At 42.1% G+C, this 24,171-nt stretch overlaps 1 protein-coding gene across 35 annotated transcripts in view; it reads right to left on the bottom strand.

Annotated features, from left to right (window-relative positions):
* The window catches only part of DAB1 (DAB adaptor protein 1), a 418,779-nt gene that overhangs the window by 4,953 nt on the left and 389,655 nt on the right, over positions 1 to 24,171 (bottom strand). For 20 of the 35 annotated variants that reach the window (XM_085586179.1, XM_085586176.1, XM_085586177.1 and 17 more), the window contains 6 exons: positions 13,934 to 13,990; positions 10,967 to 11,029; positions 9,732 to 9,840; positions 7,460 to 8,008; positions 6,585 to 6,712; positions 5,597 to 5,695 (listed from right to left, as the gene is read on the bottom strand). In XM_085586179.1, the coding sequence (XP_085442305.1) occupies positions 5,612 to 5,695; positions 6,585 to 6,712; positions 7,460 to 8,008; positions 9,732 to 9,840; positions 10,967 to 11,029; positions 13,934 to 13,990 (990 nt within the window). In that variant the 3' untranslated portion in view covers positions 5,597 to 5,611. The remainder of the gene's footprint in view (positions 1 to 5,596; positions 5,696 to 6,584; positions 6,713 to 7,459; positions 8,009 to 9,731; positions 9,841 to 10,966; positions 11,030 to 13,933; positions 13,991 to 24,171) is intronic. The other 15 variants (XM_021542209.4, XM_085586191.1, XM_085586190.1 and 12 more) reach the window with 3 other exon arrangements.

The raw sequence follows: 24,171 nt of genomic DNA, 5'->3' as shown, positions 1-24,171 counted from the left end.
GCTGTTGACTTCATGGACAGCTCCTCTCAAAGTGCCAGGCACTATTTTGGAGTGTCTTGAAAGCAGAAATAACCTCCCTTTTTTTACATAATCCACACAAAAGTCACAGGGCATGTTATGAAGAGGCAGGAGAGCATTAACTCTCCTCACAGCATCTCACCACATTTTCTACCTTCTACCACTGCATTAGGAACAGACACAGAGGGAGGGAAGGGAAAGAACTGGTCTTTGTCAGAACAAAAAGAGAGGAACAAATAAAAGAGCAGACAAAGCTTCTAATTCACATAAACCCCTCAAATCTTACAGTGCTCTCCTTGCTGAACTGGCCCAGAATCACTTCTGTGATTCATCAACCCACAGGGAGAAACCAAGACAAGAACTGGAAGCACCTTTTTTTTTTTAGCTGCTGTATTCCAGAAACACTTCATGCTGCAATTCACTTTATCCTTCCCATTTTAAGGGGGACAAAACAGCAGCAAACACCATTTCTGGTGTAGTCCACTACTGTGTGAGGCAGCAAGGGTGCTAATGCTTTAGAATAACATGATGCAAATGCTAGAAGTAAATTTGCATCCCATTTGAAGATTTCAACACCTGCTCCCCAGCAGAACTAATCACTGGAGAGCATCTCCTGAAAGACTCAGCATCCACTTGGGCTTGAAGAGGTGAGCTAACTCCCAAAACATAACTGTGGGTGAGGAAGGAACTATTTTTTACCCTGGCAGCCCTTTGATCACTGCGAGGCACCTGCTCCATGCAGAGCTGCAGGCAAGATGTTCTCAGCTGAGGAGGTGAGGCCCGCACAGATTTCCATGCCCTTTACAGCCACTTTTACTCCTGGCTGACTGATCAGAAAGGGCAGGCTCAAATGATAAAGAGTTTCATGAAATAAGTGTGCTGGAGAGCCACACAAAATGAGCATCTTGTGCCGGGGATGCAAGTGAAGGGGGTGGGTGTGCGAAGCATCTTCTCTGTTTTTTTTGCATGCTGACCGTAGGCAAAATAGGGCAGAGTAAAGTTGGCAAGCGGGGTTGAAATTAAATATCTTTGGTGATAAGACAGGTAATTCCTGTTGCCCCATTAACAGCCAGTTTTTATTGATTACTTATTATTACTTAGTATTTGGTTATTTTTCTTACAGCCTACATTAGCAGCATAAATACAGCAACCTTCTAGTTCAGGATTATGCCTCTATTCTTATCATAAACCTACTTAGGAATATTTCCTAGTCTCAAATATCCAGTTGAATTATTAGCATTCTAAAAATCTCTGTCGTTTTAGTAGCAAGATGGATGTTGTACATCCATGAGATGAAAATGCAGTGACAACTACTCAGAAAGAAGAACCTGCCCCATATCTTAGTCCTGATATAAAAATGAACTGCAGCCAAGAAACACTGATTATTTCTGGGCCCCTCTCCCAAAACAGTGGCCACACCATTAGTTCCATCTACAGATCTGTCATCCACATATCCTTCCATCTACATATCTGTCAATTCTCCTTCATAACAATAGAACCTAATGGCCAATTTGAAGCAAGTTGTTCAGAAGTCTCAAAGACGCTAAATTTTTACAAGTAGATTTTTGAAATCAGTTGTCATGCAGAAGACAGGGAACTTTTAAATTACCTCATCACAGAGGAAATGATGAGAGCTTGTCCCTAAATTGAATTGTTGGGCTGCAAATCAGCAAGAACACAGCTCTAGAGAAGCTACAAAGAATGTTGTGTCTTGTTTAGAAGAAGAAGTTGCAGAAATGGGAGGGCACAAGGTGACCTCAGGTGGGCTGGTGACACTGAAGAGGTGAGAAGCCCTTGTATGAGCTGGCCACATGAAAATGGACAGCTTGAAGAGCAGAGGTGAGGGCAAACCTGCAGGATGCCCCTGTTCACAGAGCAGCCTGAACTTCTCTGCTCATGCCCCTCTGTATTTCTAGGAGATAGGAACAACCAACTGAGCAGGAGACCTGAAATGTTAATTTTAGGATTTCTCTGGAGTGAAGCAGGATGTCCCAACCTGTGATCCCCTTCCAAAGACACAACCCTACTTCTCTCAGGCTCCCAGCCCTGCTCAGTGCTGCTTTAGCTAGAGAATGACAGCTTTAGAGCCTACAGCAAGAACAGGTCACCTGTAATTAGGAATTTCTCTTTGGACTTTATCCAGTTCCAACTGAGCCAGGTGAAAGAGTGGAACAGGTCCTGCAAACACAGACTTTAATATTTTGAGCTATTTGGAGTCCTGGTGCAACAGAAAAGGGGCAGAAGCAAGAGGAGGATACAGAATCAGCTTGATATTCCCTCCTGAGGCTCACTGAGCTCCCAGGTAACCCAAGCCCTTGTCCATAAATTGCTGTTTTCTCTCCACTTCCTAAAACCAGCCCAAATAAAAGAGTTACAGCAGCCCATCCCGGACCTAACTAAGATTTTTTAGGAAGATTTATCACCAAGCACAGCACTTGCTCCAAGATGGATGATGGCAGTGGGCCACCAAAGTACCACCAAAAGCTGATAGACAAATATTCTAATGAACTGTTGCTCTCCTGACAGTGCTGATGGCATTGTGAAGGGTGTGACACGTTTTGAGAGCTCCTAATTGTCTGCACACATTTCTCAAAACAACTGAAGGATTTTTTTTCAGGGAGACACGCTCTAGCCACAAATGTTTTGAAGGTTTCTTGAAAATCTCTCATGAATGATTGCCAGTGCAAGTTTAGAGCTGGGCAGCAGCTCAATAGAGCTGATTTTACTCCTCTGTTCAAACTCCCTGTTTTAATGTAAAATGTCAACAATAAGGAATGTTTAAGACATTTGGTAAGATCACAGCTAAGAAACAGTTCTTTCCCTCTCTCTCCTTTCACCACAGTAACTCCCCACATAATGTAAAGACAGCAGTGGGGATTAAACAGATAATCTGAAGGTGGCAGTCATTTTATTCTGTGTTCTCTTCAACCCTTCTGCAAAATCACTATCTGTCCTCAACAGCATGCATGAACAAATGGAAAACAACCAAATACAATAAACAGCTCTGCAAAGAGTTGATCTCATTTTACCTATGGAAGTTGGACCTTTCTGCTTCTTATTTTTAACCGTAAAGGGACAAAAATGTAATATATCCATAAAATGTCACATTTACCTACTAAAATCTCACCGCTATTTCTGGAAGGGTGACTTCTAGCAACAGCTGCTTTTGGAAGGATGAGAATTTTGAGAGCTGAAGTGGAAGATTGCAAAAGGAAGAGTGGAAAAATAGGAGAAAAGAAGATAATAACTAGATGATAATTTAGAGTATCAGAAGGAATCAAGAAACCAAATTATCAAGATGAATAATTTAGAGTATCAGAAGGAATCAAGAAACCAAATTGTTGCGGTACCTTGTAAGATCAGAGTACAAAAAAACCAGGCAAGTGGATATTCTGCATACATCAAGATAAATAAAGATGTGGTATGGGCAGAGCTGATTTCAGAGATGTGGGAGCAGACAGATTTGACATTTCTGCACACAATGCTCTGTTCCTGAGAGGTCCATTCAGCTGAGTTGTGACTGTGCAGTTCCTGGGGTAAGAACCACACTCTAAGGAGCGAAGTAATCTCCCATCTAAGCCACAAAAGTGGCTTTTATGCAGACTGTGATTCTTTTGCACGACATGTTTCTCCCCATTAAGTTTCTCTCCAAATGCAGAGCTCAATACACAACTCCACAGTAAGTCCTGAATGGATAATTTTCCATGGAGATTAGACTGCCCGTTGCTCTGATGGCACCAGGCTTCAGAATTAGCTGGGCTGGTTTTGGGAAGTGGATTTCCTACAGACTGCTGCTGAATGGCTCTGCACACAGGCACAATGATATTAGTGGAACTTCACTGGAGAGAGGCTTTCTTTTTTGTTCAGCTTCCTGTTCCTGCCTACAGCTCTCAGGAATTACTGTAATACGATAATCAGGAACATTAGTTAACGTTTCCCAGCATATATTTCTGAGAATTATACGTATTTGATGCGAGGCTGTACAGGGATTAACTAAAAATGCAGCAAAACCATATGCAATCACTGCTAATACACTGTCCTGGTAGCTCTGAATTGCAGAACCACCCTGTGATAAACCATAATAAACAGATGTATGTGGGTTTCCAGAGTGTGGGACTCAGATAAAAGGGCAAATCCTCTTTCATGATGTAGGGAAGAACTCTTGGAGTGGTCTGCAGCTGGGATAGCTGGGGATGTCAGTGCTGGCCAAGGTCGGGCAAAGGCACAGCCAAATTATCAAGCGGCACCATCCATCTGCAGCAGCAGCTCTCAATGGAGTAAATAATGAATGTTCTTGCTGGAGCAGCTCATCCCAGCTTGACTTTCTCCTCACCCTGTCACTTCTGGACTCAAGGAGACACAAAGAAAGCTTAATGCTACTTTTGCTGCAGCCCCAGGAGCTGAGCATGGCTGAAGCTACAGAAGGGGGAGATGTCCTCTCACAGCACCACATGTTATTAAGAGAGAACCTCATTATTCCCAAGTGGATCAAAGCTAAGTTGAATCATATTTAATGCACAAAGTAAACTGACTCCTAATGAAACTATTAATTTTGAGCTGAAACAAAACTGAGGATGGTAAGCCACTGGCAAACACAGTGGAATTTTTTGTACAAAAATGGGAAGGGTTCTCCCACTGCTCTGGATTTGCTCCAGGAGCTCTGTGCTGGAGCACAGAAGCTGGATCAGATCATGTATTTGGGCAATACCAAACAGGAGTGGCAGACGGGGAGAAGATAATGAAACATATTCTTCAAACAGCAACACTAGAGAGTATTTGGATAGAATAGCAACGCTCAGCACTCATAAAACTTTGTAGCTTCACTGTTTTTTTTGGCAAAATATATTTACTATATTGAAACAAATCACAGAACATTCACAGGCAGCCACATTTTCTACGTGTTCTGTAAAACAAAGGATGAACAGATCATCTTTCCCGTCTGTCTGGGTTTAAATGACTTCCATTGATGAATAATTTTTAAAACATCAGTATGCCAATGGTAATATGAATGATGATAATTTTCAGATGTTTTTAATTTGCAGTTGGAGATAAAAATACACAAACCCATTTCAATATTTTTTACATGCAGATAATAAACGTGCTTCTTCTACTGATTATCCCATTGATTTAGGGTAGAGACATTCATGTATCATTACATAATTTTATTTAATGATTGTTATGTCTATGGGTAAGATGTCTTATTCCATTTAATATGTTACATCTGACTGAAGGCCAGGGTGGCTTCAATGAAAAAAAATGCTCTGCCTAACATGTTAGTAATAGCTCGGTTTCCCTATTTGTCCTCAGAATTTGAACACAAAGTAAAATAAGTCTACATTTCTTTAAAGCATGCAGCTGAAACACACATATTTGCATAAGCTGCAACACTGAGTGAATGGCAAAAGCCATGCAAACCACCAAGCACGAGGAATGCACTGCGGAGGGTGGAGAGGTAAAACGGAAGAGATGGAAAGGGGAAAAAAAAAATAAACCATGCATCCATGAAAGCAATGGCAGGCACTGGTGGAAGAGTAGGTGAACACCTCAAGGTGCAGAGAAAAAAAGGACAGATACCTACCCCAACCTGTGCTATCTAGCTACCGACCTGTGGACTTATAGTATCACCAGTTGGCTCACCAAAGGGATCACTGTTGGAGGAGGCCTGAGACCCATCAGGCTAGAATACAAGAACATAACACCTTTTTTTCTCAACAATAGAAAGTGAAAAGTCAACACGAGGTTATTTTCATGCTGTGGGCATAACAAGTACATCCTATCTCATGAAAACCAGAGAGCGAGGCCTCGCCGCTCTCCAAAGCGGTTTCCTACAGCTGCTGCAGGCACCAAAGGACTTCACCAGTTCCTGCTGGAGCCCAGGCAGGAGCTGCCACAGACTTCAGAAGGTACTGGATCAGGGCAACCAAAACTGCAAAAGGCCCTGAAAGCCATGGAAGACAGTCCAAGCTTGGGTTATTTTGCACTTTTTGTTGTACCGACCCCCTCTTGCTTTGGCTCACTTGGGCTCCTCCCTCCCTAAGACATCTGGTGATTTACAGTCATTGCCGGATATCATTTCTTGCTTTGGTCCATAAAGGCAAAGAAATCACATAGAGAGGGCCAGAACATTGAGGAACGTAGCTAGGCAGGCAACTGGGATGCAAGAATGTGCAAGACAAAATCAACCATCATCTTTTAAAACACAAACTCTCACATCTTTCTCTGCAGCCTCAGCATGTTTGTCGTTTTGCCCCAAACTTCCTTGCCATGAGTGAAGTGACTGCTGGTGTGCTAAAGAGGACATTGGATACATCTAACAAGTACAGCCTTACATATGAGCTGTGAGTTTGGTTCCTTGTATGCAGTGTTAGTGCACATCAGCAGAAATGCTGTGTTATCAGCTGCCAAACCCAAAGCAGGACGGGAATTCTGGCTGCAGCTCCCCCAAAAGCACCACCCAGCCCTACTGGAAAGGTTGTTTCTGACACTACAGAACAACATTTAATCAGCCTTTATCTTTTCTAGTTAAAAGGAGACAATGAAGATTTAGAAACCTCCTTGCTACTCACAGCCTCTGGCTCCTCACTTTTGCTTGGGCTTTCAAACCCCTCTTCAAAGAGGTCGTCTGCAGCAGGGTCACTCGTATGAGATGCTGATGATTTTGATGGAGAACTCTGTCTGGGTGCAGGGGTTGGAGCTAAACAAGGATTAAGGCAACAGCAACAATTATTCTCCCGATTTCTTCAAAAAGACAGCACAAAATTTGCTCATGCTTTTGCATCCCTCAACTTTCCCCACCCCTGAGAATCATTCTCTAATGAGCACAGTTGTCATTATCAATCCCATGTATTTGATTTCATTTGGAAACTTCCAGATTAAGTTTGGCTGCATCTGGCTTATGTCTTTATGAACCTGGGAGACACCACTAGATTGCATCAGGAGTGAGTCCCCTGTCCTGTGGCAGGTAAGTGAAACAGGTCTATGACTGACCCCTGCTCAATCTCATGAATTCTTCTTCTCAGCAATCTGCAAATCCCCCATCACCATGCTATGAACATCATAAGCTTATTTTAATGAATTTCACCACGTGTCCAATATGTCAAAATAAATACCCATCCCCTAATTACTGAGAAGTATGGATGGGAAATAAGTGAAACCAATTTTAAGGTTGAATGCCATGGGCTTCTGCCAACAGGCTTGCATGTTCCCATCACAAAACAAATACTACAACATTTAATTTTAGAAATTAAATTTCAGACTGTAGCTATCTGGGCTGTTCATTTTTATGACCTCTAAAATTCCTCTCTCATATTTTCCTTTATGGCTGGAACACTTTTCTTAAGCCAGAGCACGCATGAAGGTTCTCAGTATCTGGGTTGGAATTTAAAAAGAGATGCAAGTCATGTCTGAGGAAAGGGATGGCTGAAAGCACATAAATACTCACGTGAATTTGTAGATGGTGTCGTGGAAGTCACAGGAGTCAAATTTAACTGAGAGATGTCAAAGTCATCACAATCATCTGCTTCCTGTGCCATCCCAACTTTGTTAAAGTAACTTGAGAAGGCCTCTGAGGTACAACTGAGGGAAGGCTGATCTGGTTTTCTTGATGGCACTGGTGGAGGCTGAGCCATCTGGAAATCTTTAAACATTTCTTTTCCCATTTTCTGTCTGGGCCTGTCTGTCTGCGGACTCGATCTGTTGGAATCGCTCGTGGGTGGGACGGTGGCTATAGGAGCAATGGTACCTTGAAACATGGCTGCTTGTAAAGGCAAAACAGTTTGTGTTGGCATGAAGGCAGCGGGCTGGAACTGGCCAGCCACGGATGGCCACGGCTGCTGGGTGGGAGGAAAGATGCCGGGCTGGCCCCACGCGATGGGCTGTCCTCCCTGCATCACCTGAGCGACCGGAGCCTGGGCACCCATGGCCAACTGCTGTTGAACAAGTGGTTGCTGTCCCCAGAAGGAGGGCAGGACAGCTCCCATGGCAACATAACCTTCAGGGAATAAAGAGAGCAGGAAACAAAGGGGATGGAAGATTTTAATGGCGCCGTGGAGAGCACGCAGGGAAAGCGACACGGTAACTCAGAAAGGCGCAGAGCTGCACCAGCGATAGCAGAGCTGGACACACTCACAAAGAAAACACTGAATTCACATCAGTGCACAAGTACTCACAGACAGAACCACGGCCTGGTGGACTCTGCAAAGCAATCATCTCAAATTGCATCGTAATGCTGCTACTACTACTACTAATAAAGAAATCCAACCCAGCTGATTTCAGATTAAAACCCTCACACTTGGTTATTACCCAATTACTTGAGAACATCAAAAAGATCTTGAGCTTCTGCTGCACTAAACACCTATTAACAACAAACTGCTTCAGGTATTAGGCTAACATAACCCCCTCCAGCTGAGGAGGAAATTAATGATTAAAACCAAAATTATAATTGCTTCCTGTCAGACCTGAAGCCTCCTTTAAAGCTACCAAGGGTTTGACTGCGTAGGAATTATAGGATCAGGTGCTTTTTTATTTACAACAACAACAAAGTGCTCTGAAACTAAAACTCCTGTAAAACATTTTACAAATTAAACTACCTAACATAATTGTGTTCCACTGATATAAGTACTGTGCTTTACAGATATGCTGTTTCACATTTAAATTCAATACTTAGCACTAATACTTTGCATAATGTAATTTCTCTCTCAATTTTAATACTGTTATAGCTTTAAAACTTTTGTTTCCAACCTGAGTGTTTCCTCAGCCCTCCTGTACTTTTTCCTCTTTCCCATATTTCTAGGCTGTTTTGTAATCACAAACATAAGGGTGGCTGCTATATGGTATAGGGAAAAACCTGAAACTCAATAAAATTAAGAAATAAAGAACTGAACTTTGAGAGACCTAGTTCCTGAGTGATGGAAGGAGCAGTAGCTCAGATACATTTCCATTCCAACAGATATCCAGGATGGATTCTGCAGATGTTCTTTGATCTTGCCCCCACTGTGACCCCATCCTGGCAGAGAAGGTTTCCATCTGACATTATCCCCAAACACCTCACTGCCACTGTAACCTGCCTCAGGTGCAGTGGCTAACCTGGTGCCATCAGAGGAGGTAAGCAATTAGAAAGTCACTGCTGAATTACTCAAGGCACTCCTCCTCCTCTTCCTCATCCCTTTCCTTTCCCTTTCCCTTGCCTTGCCTTTCCATGTAGGGATGAGAGCACTGGGAGAGATCAGCCATCAAATCACAGTGTCTGTGCAGAATGTACCCAGCCTTTGAATTTTGAGCACTCTGAGGAACCCAGAGAAGTCTAGAGGACACTCCAGGATTTGACAAAGTGGAATACTTTTGAAGTGCAATCAAATTCTCATCCTCTGTTTACTGGAGACAGCAGAGGATATTCACTGTTACCACAGAACCCCCAACATTTAAACTAAATGCTGTTTAATCTCTTGTTCCTGTACCTGCAAGTTCTGTTATCCAGGTGGCTGAACTGTGCTTGAACTCCCAGTGACTTTTTTGGCTTCTGCTTTATAAAATGTAAGCAAATTCAAACTAATGTACTCCCTGCTTGTTAAAGCCTTGCCCTGAAGCACTGACCTCAAAAGCCTTCCCCACTTCCACCCTGCTAAAATCAATGCCCCGAGTACTGAAATGCAAACCAGAGCTGGGCACTGATCCCCAAATCTGATTCCAGACTTGAATTCCAGTGCATTTCTTACCTGAGGGTACGGCAGCAGTGCTGAAAGGTACAGAACCAAACATGTCTGTACTAGCAGGGAGTGACTGGGAAGAAGATGGGATAAAGGCATCACCTGGAGTAGCAGGAGTCTGCAGGGAGACAGGCAGAAAACACAAGGGTGATGTACCAGCTGCAGCTTCTGCTGCACACTGCTGTCACATCACCTGGAGCTCTAAAAATCAAGGTTTGGAGTGAAGAATGTCAAAGAAGAAAGAATGGGAAGATGTAGAAGGAAAGAAGCAATAGAAATAAAAGTATTAGAATTTGCTGGGGATGGGAGAGAAAGAAACAAATAAAGAAACTTTCTATCAGATGAAAAAAAAAAAAACAAGGTGAAATTTGCCTGGAATATATCAAAACCAAAATACTGATATAATTTCTTTCTCCAGAACATACAGACTTGTGATTTTAGCTGTCAGATGACAAAAGTGAAAGGCAGTGATCAAGGCATTAACTTTAAAATTATTATTAACAGTTAAGGTAAATGAGATATCTACAGGATTTATGGAAAACTGAATAAATATTGCTTCTAATTAACCAACAGGACCAGAATCATAGGTCTACATTAAAGGAGAAGCCAAATCCAATTGAGTAAGCTGAGGATGAGCAGCAAGGGCTTTGAACATCTAGTCCCAGACATGACCCAGACTATACTGGAGTTCTGAGGCTCCTGGCCTCATAGCACCTGAATTTTATCAGTATATTCACACTTCCCTACAGCTTAATGTAAGGCTCAAAAGCTTTATATGAAAATTTTTTGTCATCTTATAATGCTGAAAAACATGTTGAGACATTATTTTTTGCCTTGAAAATACATCCAGCCTTTTCCCTCCCTGTCTTTACTTCCCTCCTTTAAAAGCAGTTCTGGGATCTGTGCTTGGTGCATCCTGAGACATGAAACATGAGGCTGGAACTGGATCTTCTGCAGTGCAGTGAGAGTGCAGTGAAGCATTTCCCTCTGACAAAAGCCAGGGAAGAGGATTTGCAGCTCAAGTTGCAGATCAGAAAAATAAAAATCAAAGGTAATTTTGCACATCGTCGTGAAGCAGGGACTGCACATTCCACTTACTTCACTTCTATTTTGCTGCAACCTAAAAACTACTTTGAAATCCTCCCCACTGGAATGGCTGAGGACACAAACTGTAAATGTGCTCAATAAATGTGCTGAAAATAGCATGCAGGGAAAAACACAGTGCAGTTTCCTTGGGTACTCACTGGGGGAGAGGTTACATCAGGAGGAGTGGACATGTCCCCAAAAAGCTCTAGTTGGGTAACAGCCTGTAAAAAGAAAAAAAAAATTCCATTTATCTTTTGAGGAGAAGAAACTGTAAGTAGTTACAACTTGTAAAGTAGCAGCAAACAAAATAAACCTCCCCCAAGTCCTGCAGGCTTCAACTGTGAAGTCCCACATGGGGGATGCACACAGGCTCAAGCTGTGTGATTTTAATATTGCTAATGGACCCAAACAGCCAACAAATCCTATAAAACAATTCTGTAGGGAATTCTCCAAAATGAACAAAAATGCATAAAACATGAAACAACTACCCAGGACAGGACTGGATGCATTTCTGCTCTGCCTTTAACATCAGTGAGTTCCAAGCATGATTTATGGCCAGTCCTTTTCCCTGGCTCTTCTTCTAAACTCTCAATTCAAGGTCTTAAAGCATGGCAGCAGCACGTGGAGTGCCAGCAGGGTACAGAAGGGAAGGGCTTTTAAAGTGCTGCCTGATTTCCCCTTGCCCATGGGACAGGTGTGACCTGGATAAGTGGACTTGAAGGAGGATGCACAACTGGGTTATTGCAAGTTTGTGGCTCTACATTTAATTCTTGTTAGAAATATTTCCTCAGGACGCCCTTCACTGGGAGCTCAAAACAGGTCACCCATGCAGGCCTGGCTAACTGGACCAGAAGAGAAAACACATTTTATTATAAGAAGTAACTTGAGTGGCCGCATAATCAAAGCTCCTTCACATCTTCTAGAGCAACTTTACTCCCTCCTACCCACCTGCAAGTGAGTTCAGCTGGAGTTCAGGGTGTTAAAGCACAAATCCCTCCGAGCTCTGCAGGAAACCCAAACCCCACCCAGCACCCTCATCACGGGGGTGATGTTGGAAAGCTCTGGTGAGAACCCAGAACCTCTCCTCACCACCTTTCTCACTGGTTTTCCCAGTACCACACCCACGAAATGTGGGAAGGCACAATTCTCATTATGAACAAAATTTAATGCAAATCTTAGTTTAGCTCATTGAATCTCCTCCCCATCTCAGGCAGATAAACCTTGGATCCTCCTATCACAGGTCTGACATTCAGTTGAGTCTTGTCCTGCAAAAGCAGCCCCTGAATGCTTTGGACAGTAACCAGATTGGCAGGTCAGGCTTTACAGCCCTCCAGGAGACCAAAATCACCCCAAGATTTCTTCCTGCCTTTAACCTTCCATTACAAATTATCCCTTAAGGAGTAAGACTACACACATCAATATATATATATTTTTATTATAATATATATATTATATATTATATATTATATATTATATATTATATATTATATATTATATATTATATATTATATATTATATGCTATATAGTATATAGTATATAGTATATACTATATATTATATAGTATATAGTATATAGTATGTAGTATATATTATATATTTTTTTTCAATCCAGCCTCTATTCCCACACATAAAAGCAACACCACAATCACTTAGAACTGGAATTTATCTAAGCAGCTCTGTTGATTCTCAGCTTCATGACATGATGTACCCAGGGATGAATTATCTCACATTTTCTCACATGATTTTTCATATTAAAAAGATCACATTGCTCTAGTGCGGTGACAGTGCATTTCCTTCTTATGGGTTTAGATATCCCTCTGAGTGTCTTCATGGAAATGCAGAAGGGAAAAAGAAGGAAAGCAATGTTTTCTTCAGGGTACACCAATTCTAATACTCTGTGGGAAAATGCTGCCAGTAGTAGCTTTTGAAAAAAAACCCAAACAAGCAACAAACTCTAAGACCCTTCTGCAGAGTGCACAAACAGGCAAGGGTTGTCAAAATGCCCAGGAAAGTGGGAATAACAACAGCAGCACTCATTTGGAAATCACTTCAAGCCTCCTGTAGGCACGACTGACTCAAGAGGTGTCAGGTGACACTGAAATACTCCAAGAGCCACTTTCTTCCATCTCTCCAAACTGCTTTGTTTAGCAGCACCCCAAACCTGCCCTTCTCCTGCTCCCCTGAGGAACTATTCACTGTTTTCTCCTAAGGAACAAACATTTGTGTCCTTTCCATGAGCAAAAGGGAGCAATGAGCAAACCAGGGAGGATGGGAAGGGCAGGGCACACACAGCTGTGTGCAGAGCTATAAATTTTTTTTTTCCTCTGTGGAAAAGATAGCGTAGGTTTCACAGGAATACTGGAAATTGATAGTCAGTATACTTTTGAACTCTGGATTATATGACATGCATCTGAACGGTGGTAACTCAAATCCCAGTGCCTCCATACTCCTGGATAATAGGAATATTAATACTTTTCAGAGTGCTTCAAGGTGATGGATCTTTGGATACTCTTCACAGATATAATTCTGTTAAAGCTCTGCAGGCACATTTCTAAACAGGCAGCTGGAGAGAGTGATAGAAAAGTCAACAGCATTTTGTTATAATAAACCCTCACTCACAATATTCCCCAGGAAAAAGAAATACATTTACAGGGGAATTATTTTTTTACAGAATAGCAACCCCATATGCAACAGGAGCTACAGAACCACATCAGAGAATGGAAACACAAATTCAGTGGGAACACACCACCTTAATTTACTGACTGGAGCTTTAAACAGCAACCCTTGGAGGTGCATTTTAGAGTCCCAAATGGTTCAGGAGTCTTTTTTCTACTTCTTAAGTTCTCAGCCTGAATAAATGAATGCATCTTCTCTGACACAGAGCTGCCTTTATCTACTTGCAGCACGTGAGATCCTGGACACCAAGCACTTATCTTTTATTTCTGTGATTTCACTGTCACTACAGAACTGATTTCACCCCTTATGCTTCATTAAGATTATTCACATCTGATATTAGCTACGTTCCAGTGAAGCTAATCCCAAGCTGAACATTTTCCAACTGCACTATTCCAATAGATGATTTCAGCTATATTTCCTTAAAACATTTTTTAGTGTCACAACCTTACCTGAGTGACTGAAACAAGATTTTCATCAATGTCCAGCAATAAGTTTCCATTCTCCAGCTGTAAAGCATGATTTATGAAATGAGATGAATGATTTATGAAAATGACATGAATTTCTGAGCATGAAAATGATAACCTCCATAATTATTGACTTCAGCATTGAAATGAAAACCCTTTCCATCTTGCTGTGAGCACAGATCTGAAATCAGGCAGTCAAAACAGTGAGTCTGAATGCTGCTGGGATGTGGGGCAAACATACACTTCATTTTGCTAAATCTCATCTTCTGGTGTATAAAGCAATTTTACCACTTGTGACACACCTATTTATTTTCCTAAATATTTATTAATTCAGAAGTAAGCATACCCAGTGAGCTCTGATCCTGCTTATATTAATGGAACTTTTCCCTGGCTTGGTGAAAGAAGGGATTTAACATCCTCAGGGGAAAAAAGAATGATTGAGTTTTGGATGACAAAAGCTTTAAAACCCAGTTATCTTCAGAAAAAAAACACACATTTCTCTAACTAAGGAAACTATAACATCAATGTAAACATAATTAGATAATTATTTTCTTTCTGTAGCAATTTTGAAAATTACATGAGTCAATTCACATTGTATTTAAATCTATAGTTTGTGTGTGTGTATGCAAATATATGTGGGGATATACAGCCTTAACCTCTGTACATATCTGTATCCATCCACACACTTAGCACATATTATCCCTTCAGAAGGCTAAATTTCAGGTAACATTTATTATAGTCTTGGAGACTTCATTTCTGCAGACACAAACAACAGCAAGCTGTCGAAAATCAAGTCCAGGATGACTGAGAAGCTTTCTACAAGTTACCAACCAGTAATTTCATGTCACTTAAAAAACTCATAAACAGCCTAGAATGCTTTTCCCCCACCCTCATCTCATCACAGAGCTCAAGAAAAGAGAAAAAAAAAAACAAAAAGAGTGTGAAAAGGCAAAGCCAAAGTAACATAAGGTCACTGTGCACAATCAGGAAGAGATATAGCCCTGCACTTTCTTGGAGCTGGCCCTGTGTCCCCCCAGCTCCAGGTGAGGAAAGTGTGAGAAAAGCTGTGTCCTTTTACTCAGAGAACTCCAGAGACTTTGAAAATGTCCTTTAAATGACAGCAGAATGCTTTCAGAGGGCCCAGTTTTGGCCAGCAGTTCATCACTTTGTGCTCTGACAGCCGCCTTGTTCATCCCCCACCCTCCAGCACCAGAAGCCTGGAGAGATGCTCCAGCTCGTGGTCTTTCTCCAGGTGAGGATTCCTCCACAGGGTGATGCAAAAGCTTGGTTTAATTCTGCCAGAAGTCATGGTGTTGGATGTGAAACCCCCTCCAGCTCAGCCAGCCAGGAGCTCCCCAGCCCCTCAGGCACAGCCGGGGCGGAGGAAGGACAATTAATCCTTGTAGCCCAGTGACATTAAATCTGTCATGAATGCTCCATCTTCCTGCACAGGCAGGTGAGATATACTGTAAATCTTTCAAACACAAAACATGTAAATCTGGTCCTTAAAGAAGCAGCACCACTCCAAGCCAGGCACAGTTTAAACCACATCAAGCTGGTAGCAGAATTCCTCGTTGTTGGAATCTGAGGTATTGATAATTCTGAGATTGTAGAAAGTCTCTGTCTGTCAGCCCCGCTGCCAAATCAAAGCCATAATTGGTCTGTGCTGGTTTCCAGGTTGTTTATTCTGTTTATCTCTCACATGTTCTGCTGCCCTGCCCAGCTCTGTCCTGCAGGGCAGCGTGTGGGGCTCTGCCCTCAGTGGGATGTGACAAACATTAAATACCAGAAACTCCCTGGGCTGGATTTACAATAACGTGCCAATATCTGTCACCTACGTTGGACAGTGTGTCCCCAGCCTGAGCCAACAGAAAAATGCCAACACCACAGTGAAACATGGAGGGCATGAAGAAGGAGAAAAAGGACAAGGCACACCCCATTTCCTCCATCTTGTGCCCTCTGAACCCCTAATCTAGAATCCTAAAATTTTACTTTTGCACCCATGCCACACTTAATTATTACTTATATGAAACACTCAGAGCTGGTAATTGATCCTGTAAGATTGAAAACTCTTTTCCATGGACAGAGATCACAGCCAGTGTCTCTGGGGGCTCTGTCCAGGGGGGTTCCTGACCCCTGCCAGGGTCCCAGACCTTCCAGGGCAGCCAGAGGGAAGCCCTGCATTCCCACACCTCATGACACTTTTTACTATTCACTAAAAAGCAACTTATTATCCAGGAGCCGGAGAAAACTCCAGAGTGCACAAGCAATGGTAATCACAGAATATCCTGAACTGGGAGGCACCCATAAGGATAAAAGACAAGTGAGCTACAGCTTTCATAAACCACATAAAACTGACTCACTTCCACTCCAGTACTCCCTCTGATCACCAAGTCCTCTGAAAAACATATTTTCTAAACAATGCAGAAGATCAGAATTTTAAAGGGACATCTCAAACAGGGCTCCTGTGCTCACATGAGTGTGAAGCACCTTCTTCTTTCACTCCCATACACATACCAAGACAGAATATCCAACTTCTGTTACTCAGTCTGTTTTTCACCAGCAGCAAGGGATCTATGCTGACATATGGCACGAGAAAACCTGCTTAATACTGCTGTACTTTTGCAAACAAGATGATGAAAGTAGCATCTCACAAAACGTGGTTTTGCAATCTCAGAATGGAGCAAAGATGGTGCTTAAGAGCACGAAAAAAAAATGTGGTAATTAACTTGTACTCTACTACACAGCTCAGCAAGAAAAAAGAGTACGAAGAATACTAAATATAGCAAATAAGCAGCAATTAGTAATTAACCTTTGAGCTGGGTATTAGCTTTTCAACTCTTTTAAGGCAGCAGAGGGGTTTACACTTGGTTTCTTGTACTCAGGGTGAGGGCTATACCACACAGCTCAGCAGACAAAAGAGGAGTCACCCAAGCACAGCCTCTCTGCATCTCCAATTCCCCTCTTCTGACATGGATTTTACAGGGCAGTCTAATGCCAAGTCAAACGGTTGGTCAAACTAAAGATTTCCTATCTTGTTTCAGTTGAACATGTAAAGGCTTTGGCTATGACAAATAACTTTTCTGATGGTTCAAATAGTTACTGCAGCTCAGCAAAGCCCCAGTTGTTTGCACCTTACACCACAACTGTTGATATTGCTACAAGCTCCATGAGCTGCAAGCAGTTTGCTAATTAGCCACAATTCATTCTAGAAAAACAATTAAAACCGCAGTGAAGGAGCATGTCAGCATTGTCACTAAACCCATCATCAGTCAAACCATGTCTGCTAGGTTGAGCCATCCCAAAAACATCCTACAGACATTGTTTTCCTGTAAAACTATTGCTGAATTAATGAAGCGGCATGGAACTCAACAAAGAATTGCTCAATTACTTCCCAATTAAAGAGAATACACAGAAGAATGTGTGTCAAGAAAAAATTGTCAATGTCTTTGCAATCTCCAGCTTCCTGAAGATCCTAAAGATCCTCATATGCCACAAACTTACCCAGTCAGAGATTGCTGTCACCAACCTAGATCTACAGAGGTACAGTTGAGCACAATCCTTCCATTTTAAGGCTGCTGTGAACATTTCATTGTGGAATCAAGAATGGTTTGGGGTGCAAGGGACCTTAAAGCTCATCCAGTTCCACCCCCTGCCATGAGCAGGGACACCTTCCACCAGATCAGGCTGTTCAGAGCCCCATCCAGCCTGGCCTTGAACATTTCCAGTGATGGAGGCAATTCCCAACCAGTACAGGCCATGTCAGCAACATGGGCTGCCATAAAACCACTGATGGATTTTTATCCAAAATCCAGGCATTTTGGGCATCTGACACTGCACAGGGTAAAAATCCAGTGCTCTGAATCCCATGGGATGTGGGATTTCTCCTGTTTGAAGTTCCTCTTTGCAGTTTCACAGGGTAACTCTGAATTAGTGGTCACAACCATTCTCCTTCAGAGAATTCTCCTGAAGCCACAAGTCCTGGGTGTGATGTGCCCAATTACAGGGCAGCCTTGAGCTTCACTGCATTCCCCAGCTGCCCAGTTCCTTTTCTTTGGTGACTGGGAAGCCCTGGATGTGCTGGTTAAACATCCTGTTAGTCAGTCCTGCACAGCTGAAGAATTGGGACTGTTGGATATAATTGACATCCCAGATTACTGAGGCATGTTGAGGGAATTGAATTGCTCCACTGTTGCTCGATAGCTTCCCTTAAATTAAGGAACTCTTCATATGATCAAAACAGACGCTTACTCATTTGTTTATTTGCTCTTCATTTGCAGGGAACTTAATTCTGAATTCCCTGTATACTTGGGGTATTTACTCTTATAGGAAATGCTATTTAAAATGCTTCAATTATCACTTTTCTCTGACAGACTCTAATAAATCAAGAGACCTCCAGAGTGACTCCAGCTTGAAGCCAGGCCCACACTGCTCCCAGGCTACACATTCCCAAGATAATCAAACTTCCCAGGCACTGAGGCTGCTGGTGCCAAGGTCCCAGGACAGGGAAAGTTGAGTCCTTTAATGTCAGGATCACAGCCTGGGGACAAGGGGTGGCTTCCTTTAACTGTGGGAGACACAAGAGATGATGAGAACCCAGACTTCCATGTGGGAGCCAAACTCCACTTCTGGACTGAGCCAGGATGCTTGCAGGGAATAAAGTTAACAGGAAAGGAATAAGGCACAACCTCATATTTATTACTTAAAATCCTTGCAAGGCACTCTTTGACATGTATATCTATTGCTTTTCAAAACAACAGGTGATTGCAACTCGACCAAACTTCAGAAATAAGTTATTTCTATCTTCATTACTAAATACCTTCTTCATCATGGTGCTTTCCAAACTTTGAAAACCCATGAGTTTCAGCAGGCAAAAAAGCCAAAACCTGTGTATTTCTGTATCAAATAATGTAGGGTAGCACCCAATGAACCTGCAAAGATTCAACCCCACATTGTGCAAATGATGCAATTTCAGGCATAAAGTGATGCAGATCAGGTAAAGCTGCAAACTTCACTACTTAGAAAGCTGGTTGTAAATAAACATTTTAGCAAATTACTCTGAGCTGTAAGGCTCTGAACAAATCCAAAAGTAGTGAATCAACACAAGGTACGCTGTCAATTTAATGTATCAGCTTCTTCCAGAAAAAATCTGCATGGGTTTTGTGCCACAATCAATGAGGTCCATTTATGGTTCAATTACACTATTTTCTCCACTTTGAAGAATATCAAAAGGTGCAGAATATTACCCAAAAAAAGCACCTAGGCACCCAGGGAAGTTTAGGAATGCAAATACACATGAAGCCTTTAATACACATGCGTAACTGTGAGGGACCACTGAAATGTTTACCATTAATTTATATTGCCCAAGTTCTGGATTAAAACCACAAATCCAAGCATGGCAGCACCCATGTGCCCCATATCCATCAAGAAAACTCTGTCACTGAGGCAAAGCCTGCATCTTTGGGGTTTTTTAATTTTGTTTTTTCTTCTTGCTGTTTGAACAGCACAGAGAGAGAACAGTTACAAACTGACCATGGGCAGCACTGCTGCATTTCAGCTTCCCCACATGATGTGATTATGTCCCAAAATCCTAAAGGATGGCATGAGAAGTGAATTCAAAGCTTTGACAGCATGTAATCATTCTGCTGGTGGAGCAGGGTTTAGGATCATATTGGGGGGATGGTATTACCCACGCAGGATGGAAAACCTGCTAGCAGGACAACTCCTACAGGTTAAAATCAGCTTAAAATGAGGCCCACAATATCCATATGGTGTAAAAGAACGATTAAATTAGGACATTTTATTCCTGTCTGTGAAACAGCATTCCTTCACTATTAAAACCTGCTATTTGACATGCCAGATATAAAATCAGGGATGGTCTGAAACATGAAGTTTGCATGGGCAGATTTTCAATGCTCAGAAGGATCTTTATCTCTACTTGTCTATACATTAACAATGGATTAATTCTAACATCCAGCCCCTCCTGATTGCTGGAAATCAAGACTCTGAATCCAGGTTAGCAGCTTTCTGAATTGTGTTGCTTTACCTGGTAGTGCAAAAACAATTTTTCAAGTTTTGTTTAAAATGCCTTTAACTTTGAGCTCAAGTGTTAGATTACATATAAACCATTTACTTAACACACATGAAGAAACTTCATCACTTTAAGTTGATGATGTTATAAACTGGAAAGATTAGAGAGGACGACCTGGCTTCTGCTTCCTGTTTGAAACCTCCATTGAAGTTTTCATTAAAGAATAAACCAGAAAATATCCCATAAAAGATAGCTCAAAAAAAACCCCCTAAAAATGGTTGGATGGGGCTTGGAGCAACCTGGTCTAGTGAAAGGTGTCCCTGTGCATGGCAGGGGGCTGAAACAGAAGATCTTTAAGATTCCTTCCAATCCAAATCATTTTATGATTTCCATTCTATGATTCTGGCTAAAAAACAAAGGCTCAACCAAATCATCAACCCAAGCCACAAGACATTCTCCCAACAAACTAATATATTTCCCAGTTTTGCAACAAGTAGCTGTACCTGCTAAAAATGCACGTCCCACACTGCACTATTAAACCTCATGGGGTTTTAACTGGGTGTGACTAAGTCAGGACATTTGAACACAGGTTTCAGCAAATGTAAATAAAACTGGAAGTTTTCCCAGCACAGATGGCCAGAGACCAGGACTGTGCAATCCCTTTCTCCTCATCTCTGAGAATCTGATCCTGGCAGCCTGACTGTGGAGGCTGAAGTCAACATCACCAGCCTGCAAGTTGTTCCCGCAAAGCCACTGATGCAAACTTCAGGAGAAGCCAGACGTGGGAATGGCACTGCAATCCCAGCCAGAATCACAGCTGAGCCTTCCCAAACACACCAGAACCACCAGGCAGCTCTTGTGCCTTCTAAACCCCAGTGTGCTCAGGTCCAGCTTCATCTGCTCCTCCCACACCGTGTCCTTAGAGACTGGAATTTGTCCCTTCTGTTCCAGCCTGGTTGGATATTCCCCACGCAGCTGGCACCAGCCAAATGCCTGCATTGCAAGGCACCACCTCTGATGCCTTGCATCTTTACACAGCAGCGAGATGAGTTGTTTGAAAGCCTTCACAAAATTGTTAAGCAGATATTTTAGACATTTTGATGAGAAGGTTTTATTGTGACGTGACTGACAGTCTCTGTGAAGGGTATTTTACAGTCTGATTCTCATTACTGAAAACACCGTGACAGGTAGAACTTGATGTGGATGTTTAATGGGGAGACGAAGGGAAATTATGACAAAAAGAGATCATTAAACATTTTCATTTTTTTAGAACAGTTAATTTCACACACAGAACTAGAATTTCTAAGTGGAGCATGCACCACTTAACAGAAGAATTTAGGGTAAGCCTGTTTTCTTTGTCTTGATGTCTACTCTCAGTGAATGGGGAATGGGAGAATTGGTCCAAGGACAGAGCAGAGAGAAAATAATAACGAATCATGAAGTGTGAGTTAATACAGAGGAAGGAAGAGGTATTGGGAGGGAACTGAATTCCAGGGAAAGAGTGTGTCTGGAGCTCAGCTGCACACCCAGCAGAGGAAAACCATGGGAGAGCAGTATTTGCTGGGAAGGGATGCAGCAGAGAGGTGGGGAAGCACAAGAATTCCATTGAGTAAGCAATCTTTCCATCCCAATGTCAGAGCAGTGACTTGGCAAGCAGCCACTGCTGATAATTGAGTTCAGTGGGTCCGTTCCAATCCTGGGATGTGAGGCTCATTCCTTTCTGCCTCATTGGCTCTGTATTTACATTATTTGATATCAGAGATCATGAGGAGCCAGGCTATAAAGCACTTTGACACCCGCTGACAAATGGCCTCACACCATGGCACAGCATTGTTAAGTACATGAATACACAATTTTGAACTCTCCTGCTCCTCCCTGGCACCACCAGGGAGATGCTTCACACCTCCTGCCTCAGTGGGATCCCATATGCATGGAGAAATATTTGCCCAAATGGTTCTGGTGCCTTCGGAAGCTGTATCTTACTGAAAATCTTTACTGAATTACACTGTCCAGTTTCAAAGCAGCCTCTGAAATGGGGATTCTGCCCTCAAGCCTATACACTGTGGTGGATCTTACACCACCTAAGCCCAAAGTTCAGAAGCCATCATAGCTGCAGGTCATTAAAATTCATCTGCAGCCACAAAAGAACCACGTGCAGATGTATCTTTGTTTCCATCTGAGAGGGACATGTCACACAGACAGGAGGAACCTCACAGAATCAGAGAATTACTGAATGGTTTGGGTTGGAAGGGGCCTTGAAGATCATTTCATACCAACCCCCTTCCATAGGCAGGGACTTCTCCCACTGGAGCAAGGCCAATCCCACCTGAGAAGTGGCCAATTCTCTCCACTGGATACACAGAGACAAGGCTGGAGAACAGAGGGATGACTGCTTCAATATCCCTCACTTTCCAGTTCAGACACTAAACCTGCCTGGGAACACACCAGAGGAAAACAATCCCAAGATGGAAACTCCACCTCTGTCCAGGGACTGTGGGCAATTCAATCTGAATTCAACCAAAACTTGATGCACTGCTATAAAGAGCTGAATGTATCATCAGCAGAGAGAATTCACGGTGCCTGAAACCCATCAGGAGCCACAAAGAAGTTTCTCACTTCATTCATCCATTATGAAATTACTGAAAGCAAGACCTCCCAATAAAAGAAGTGTCCTTACATGTTTAAACCAGGTACATGAGCTTGATTATTTGCCCTCAGATTGAATTTTAGAGGTTTATATAATAATGACAGCTATAAATTGAAAACAAAATTATGGCAAGTGTCTCAATGACAGAGAGTCTCACATGTGGAAGGGTGAGCAATAAATCAGATGGGCAGTGGAATATTAAATTGCTAATTTTAAGAGCTATTGCTCTTTTTCTTTTAATACATACTAATATAAAAAGGTGAAACAGGATCTCAGCTATCTCTTTTCTCCTCTTCTCCTGTTCTTCATTAATTAATGCACAGAAGTTGATTAGAGAAAAAGCTTTAATCCCTTTAAATTTAACCATGAACTAGCAAAAAAAAAAAAAATAAAAAAGAAAGAAAAAAAAAAGGTGCACCTAGCCTGATGGAGATGGCAGATTAAATGTATTTGATGATTACAGAGTAGGTTCCATGAGTCCTATATCTCACATCTGTTATTTACAGGACAGAGGAGTACCAGACTGTCTGCAAATTATTACAAGTACTGCACACCCAGTCTCACTACAACAACCTAAATTACACACTGTACCCTGAGTGAAATTGAAGCATCACTGAAGGGATAATAAAAGAGTCATAGGAAAAGCACAGCAGAGAAATTGTACCACTGAAGTAAATGAAAAACTACACAAAAAGTAAGTGAAAAATCAACAGCTGCTCTATACCCACAAATACCTCAATCAGTGATGCAATGTGAGTTATTTCACCAGATTTTTGCAGGCAACATTAAGATGCCTCCCATCTCCTGCTGGCCTATGGTGAAATACTTCTGGCAGGGTTTTTTTGTTGGGTTGTGCAAAGCCCAGAAGTCACAGTCCAGGTCCCCATCCAGCCCCTCTACAGCATTTTTAATTTTTTTATTCCACATCTTGGTCGCTGTGCAAGTCACCACATCCTGGTACAAAGTCTCCTCGTGAACACAGGCATCTTCCCCATGCTTATATTACACTGAAATTCTTTTCCTTAGTTTTTCTCCACTCTCACACAGATCCTCAGAAATACTAATTTTTTGTGTAGCCAAAGCAATCCTATTTCTTGAGGCATTTATAGCACAAATTTATATTGAACAGCATAACCCATCCTTCAGCAAACCCACACCTTGTTCTAAGGCATCTGTCACTTCTCCCCATCACTTGTTACCATTCTTTACACATTTTGGGAAGAAATGCTTCACCTTTTCAAAACGCCAATACACAGAATGGAAGTGGTGTTTTTTAGCTACAACAGCATATTACCCCTATTTTTTTTATATTTTCCTGGACACACAAGGCAGAGCACAGAAAAAATTCAGCTGAATTAAGCTTAGTTTCCAGCATACTTGGAGTACTACAGAAATAATAGACATTTGGGTACCAGAGGAACCCTTCAAAACCAGGCAGCACCTCAAGCATTAACAGGCAGAAGGCTTACTGTCAACCCCTAACCACAAATAACACATTTACAAATGGTGACTTGCCTAAAAATGAGTTAGAAAAGACAGAAAGGA

Source organism: Lonchura striata, chromosome 8 (genome assembly GCF_050655825.1).
Source record: "Lonchura striata isolate lonStrDom1 chromosome 8, ASM5065582v1, whole genome shotgun sequence".
Classification (NCBI taxonomy): Eukaryota; Metazoa; Chordata; class Aves; order Passeriformes; family Estrildidae; genus Lonchura; species Lonchura striata.
The sequence above is the reverse complement of the archived record's forward strand: the minus strand, read 5'-3'. Positions and strand labels throughout refer to the sequence as shown.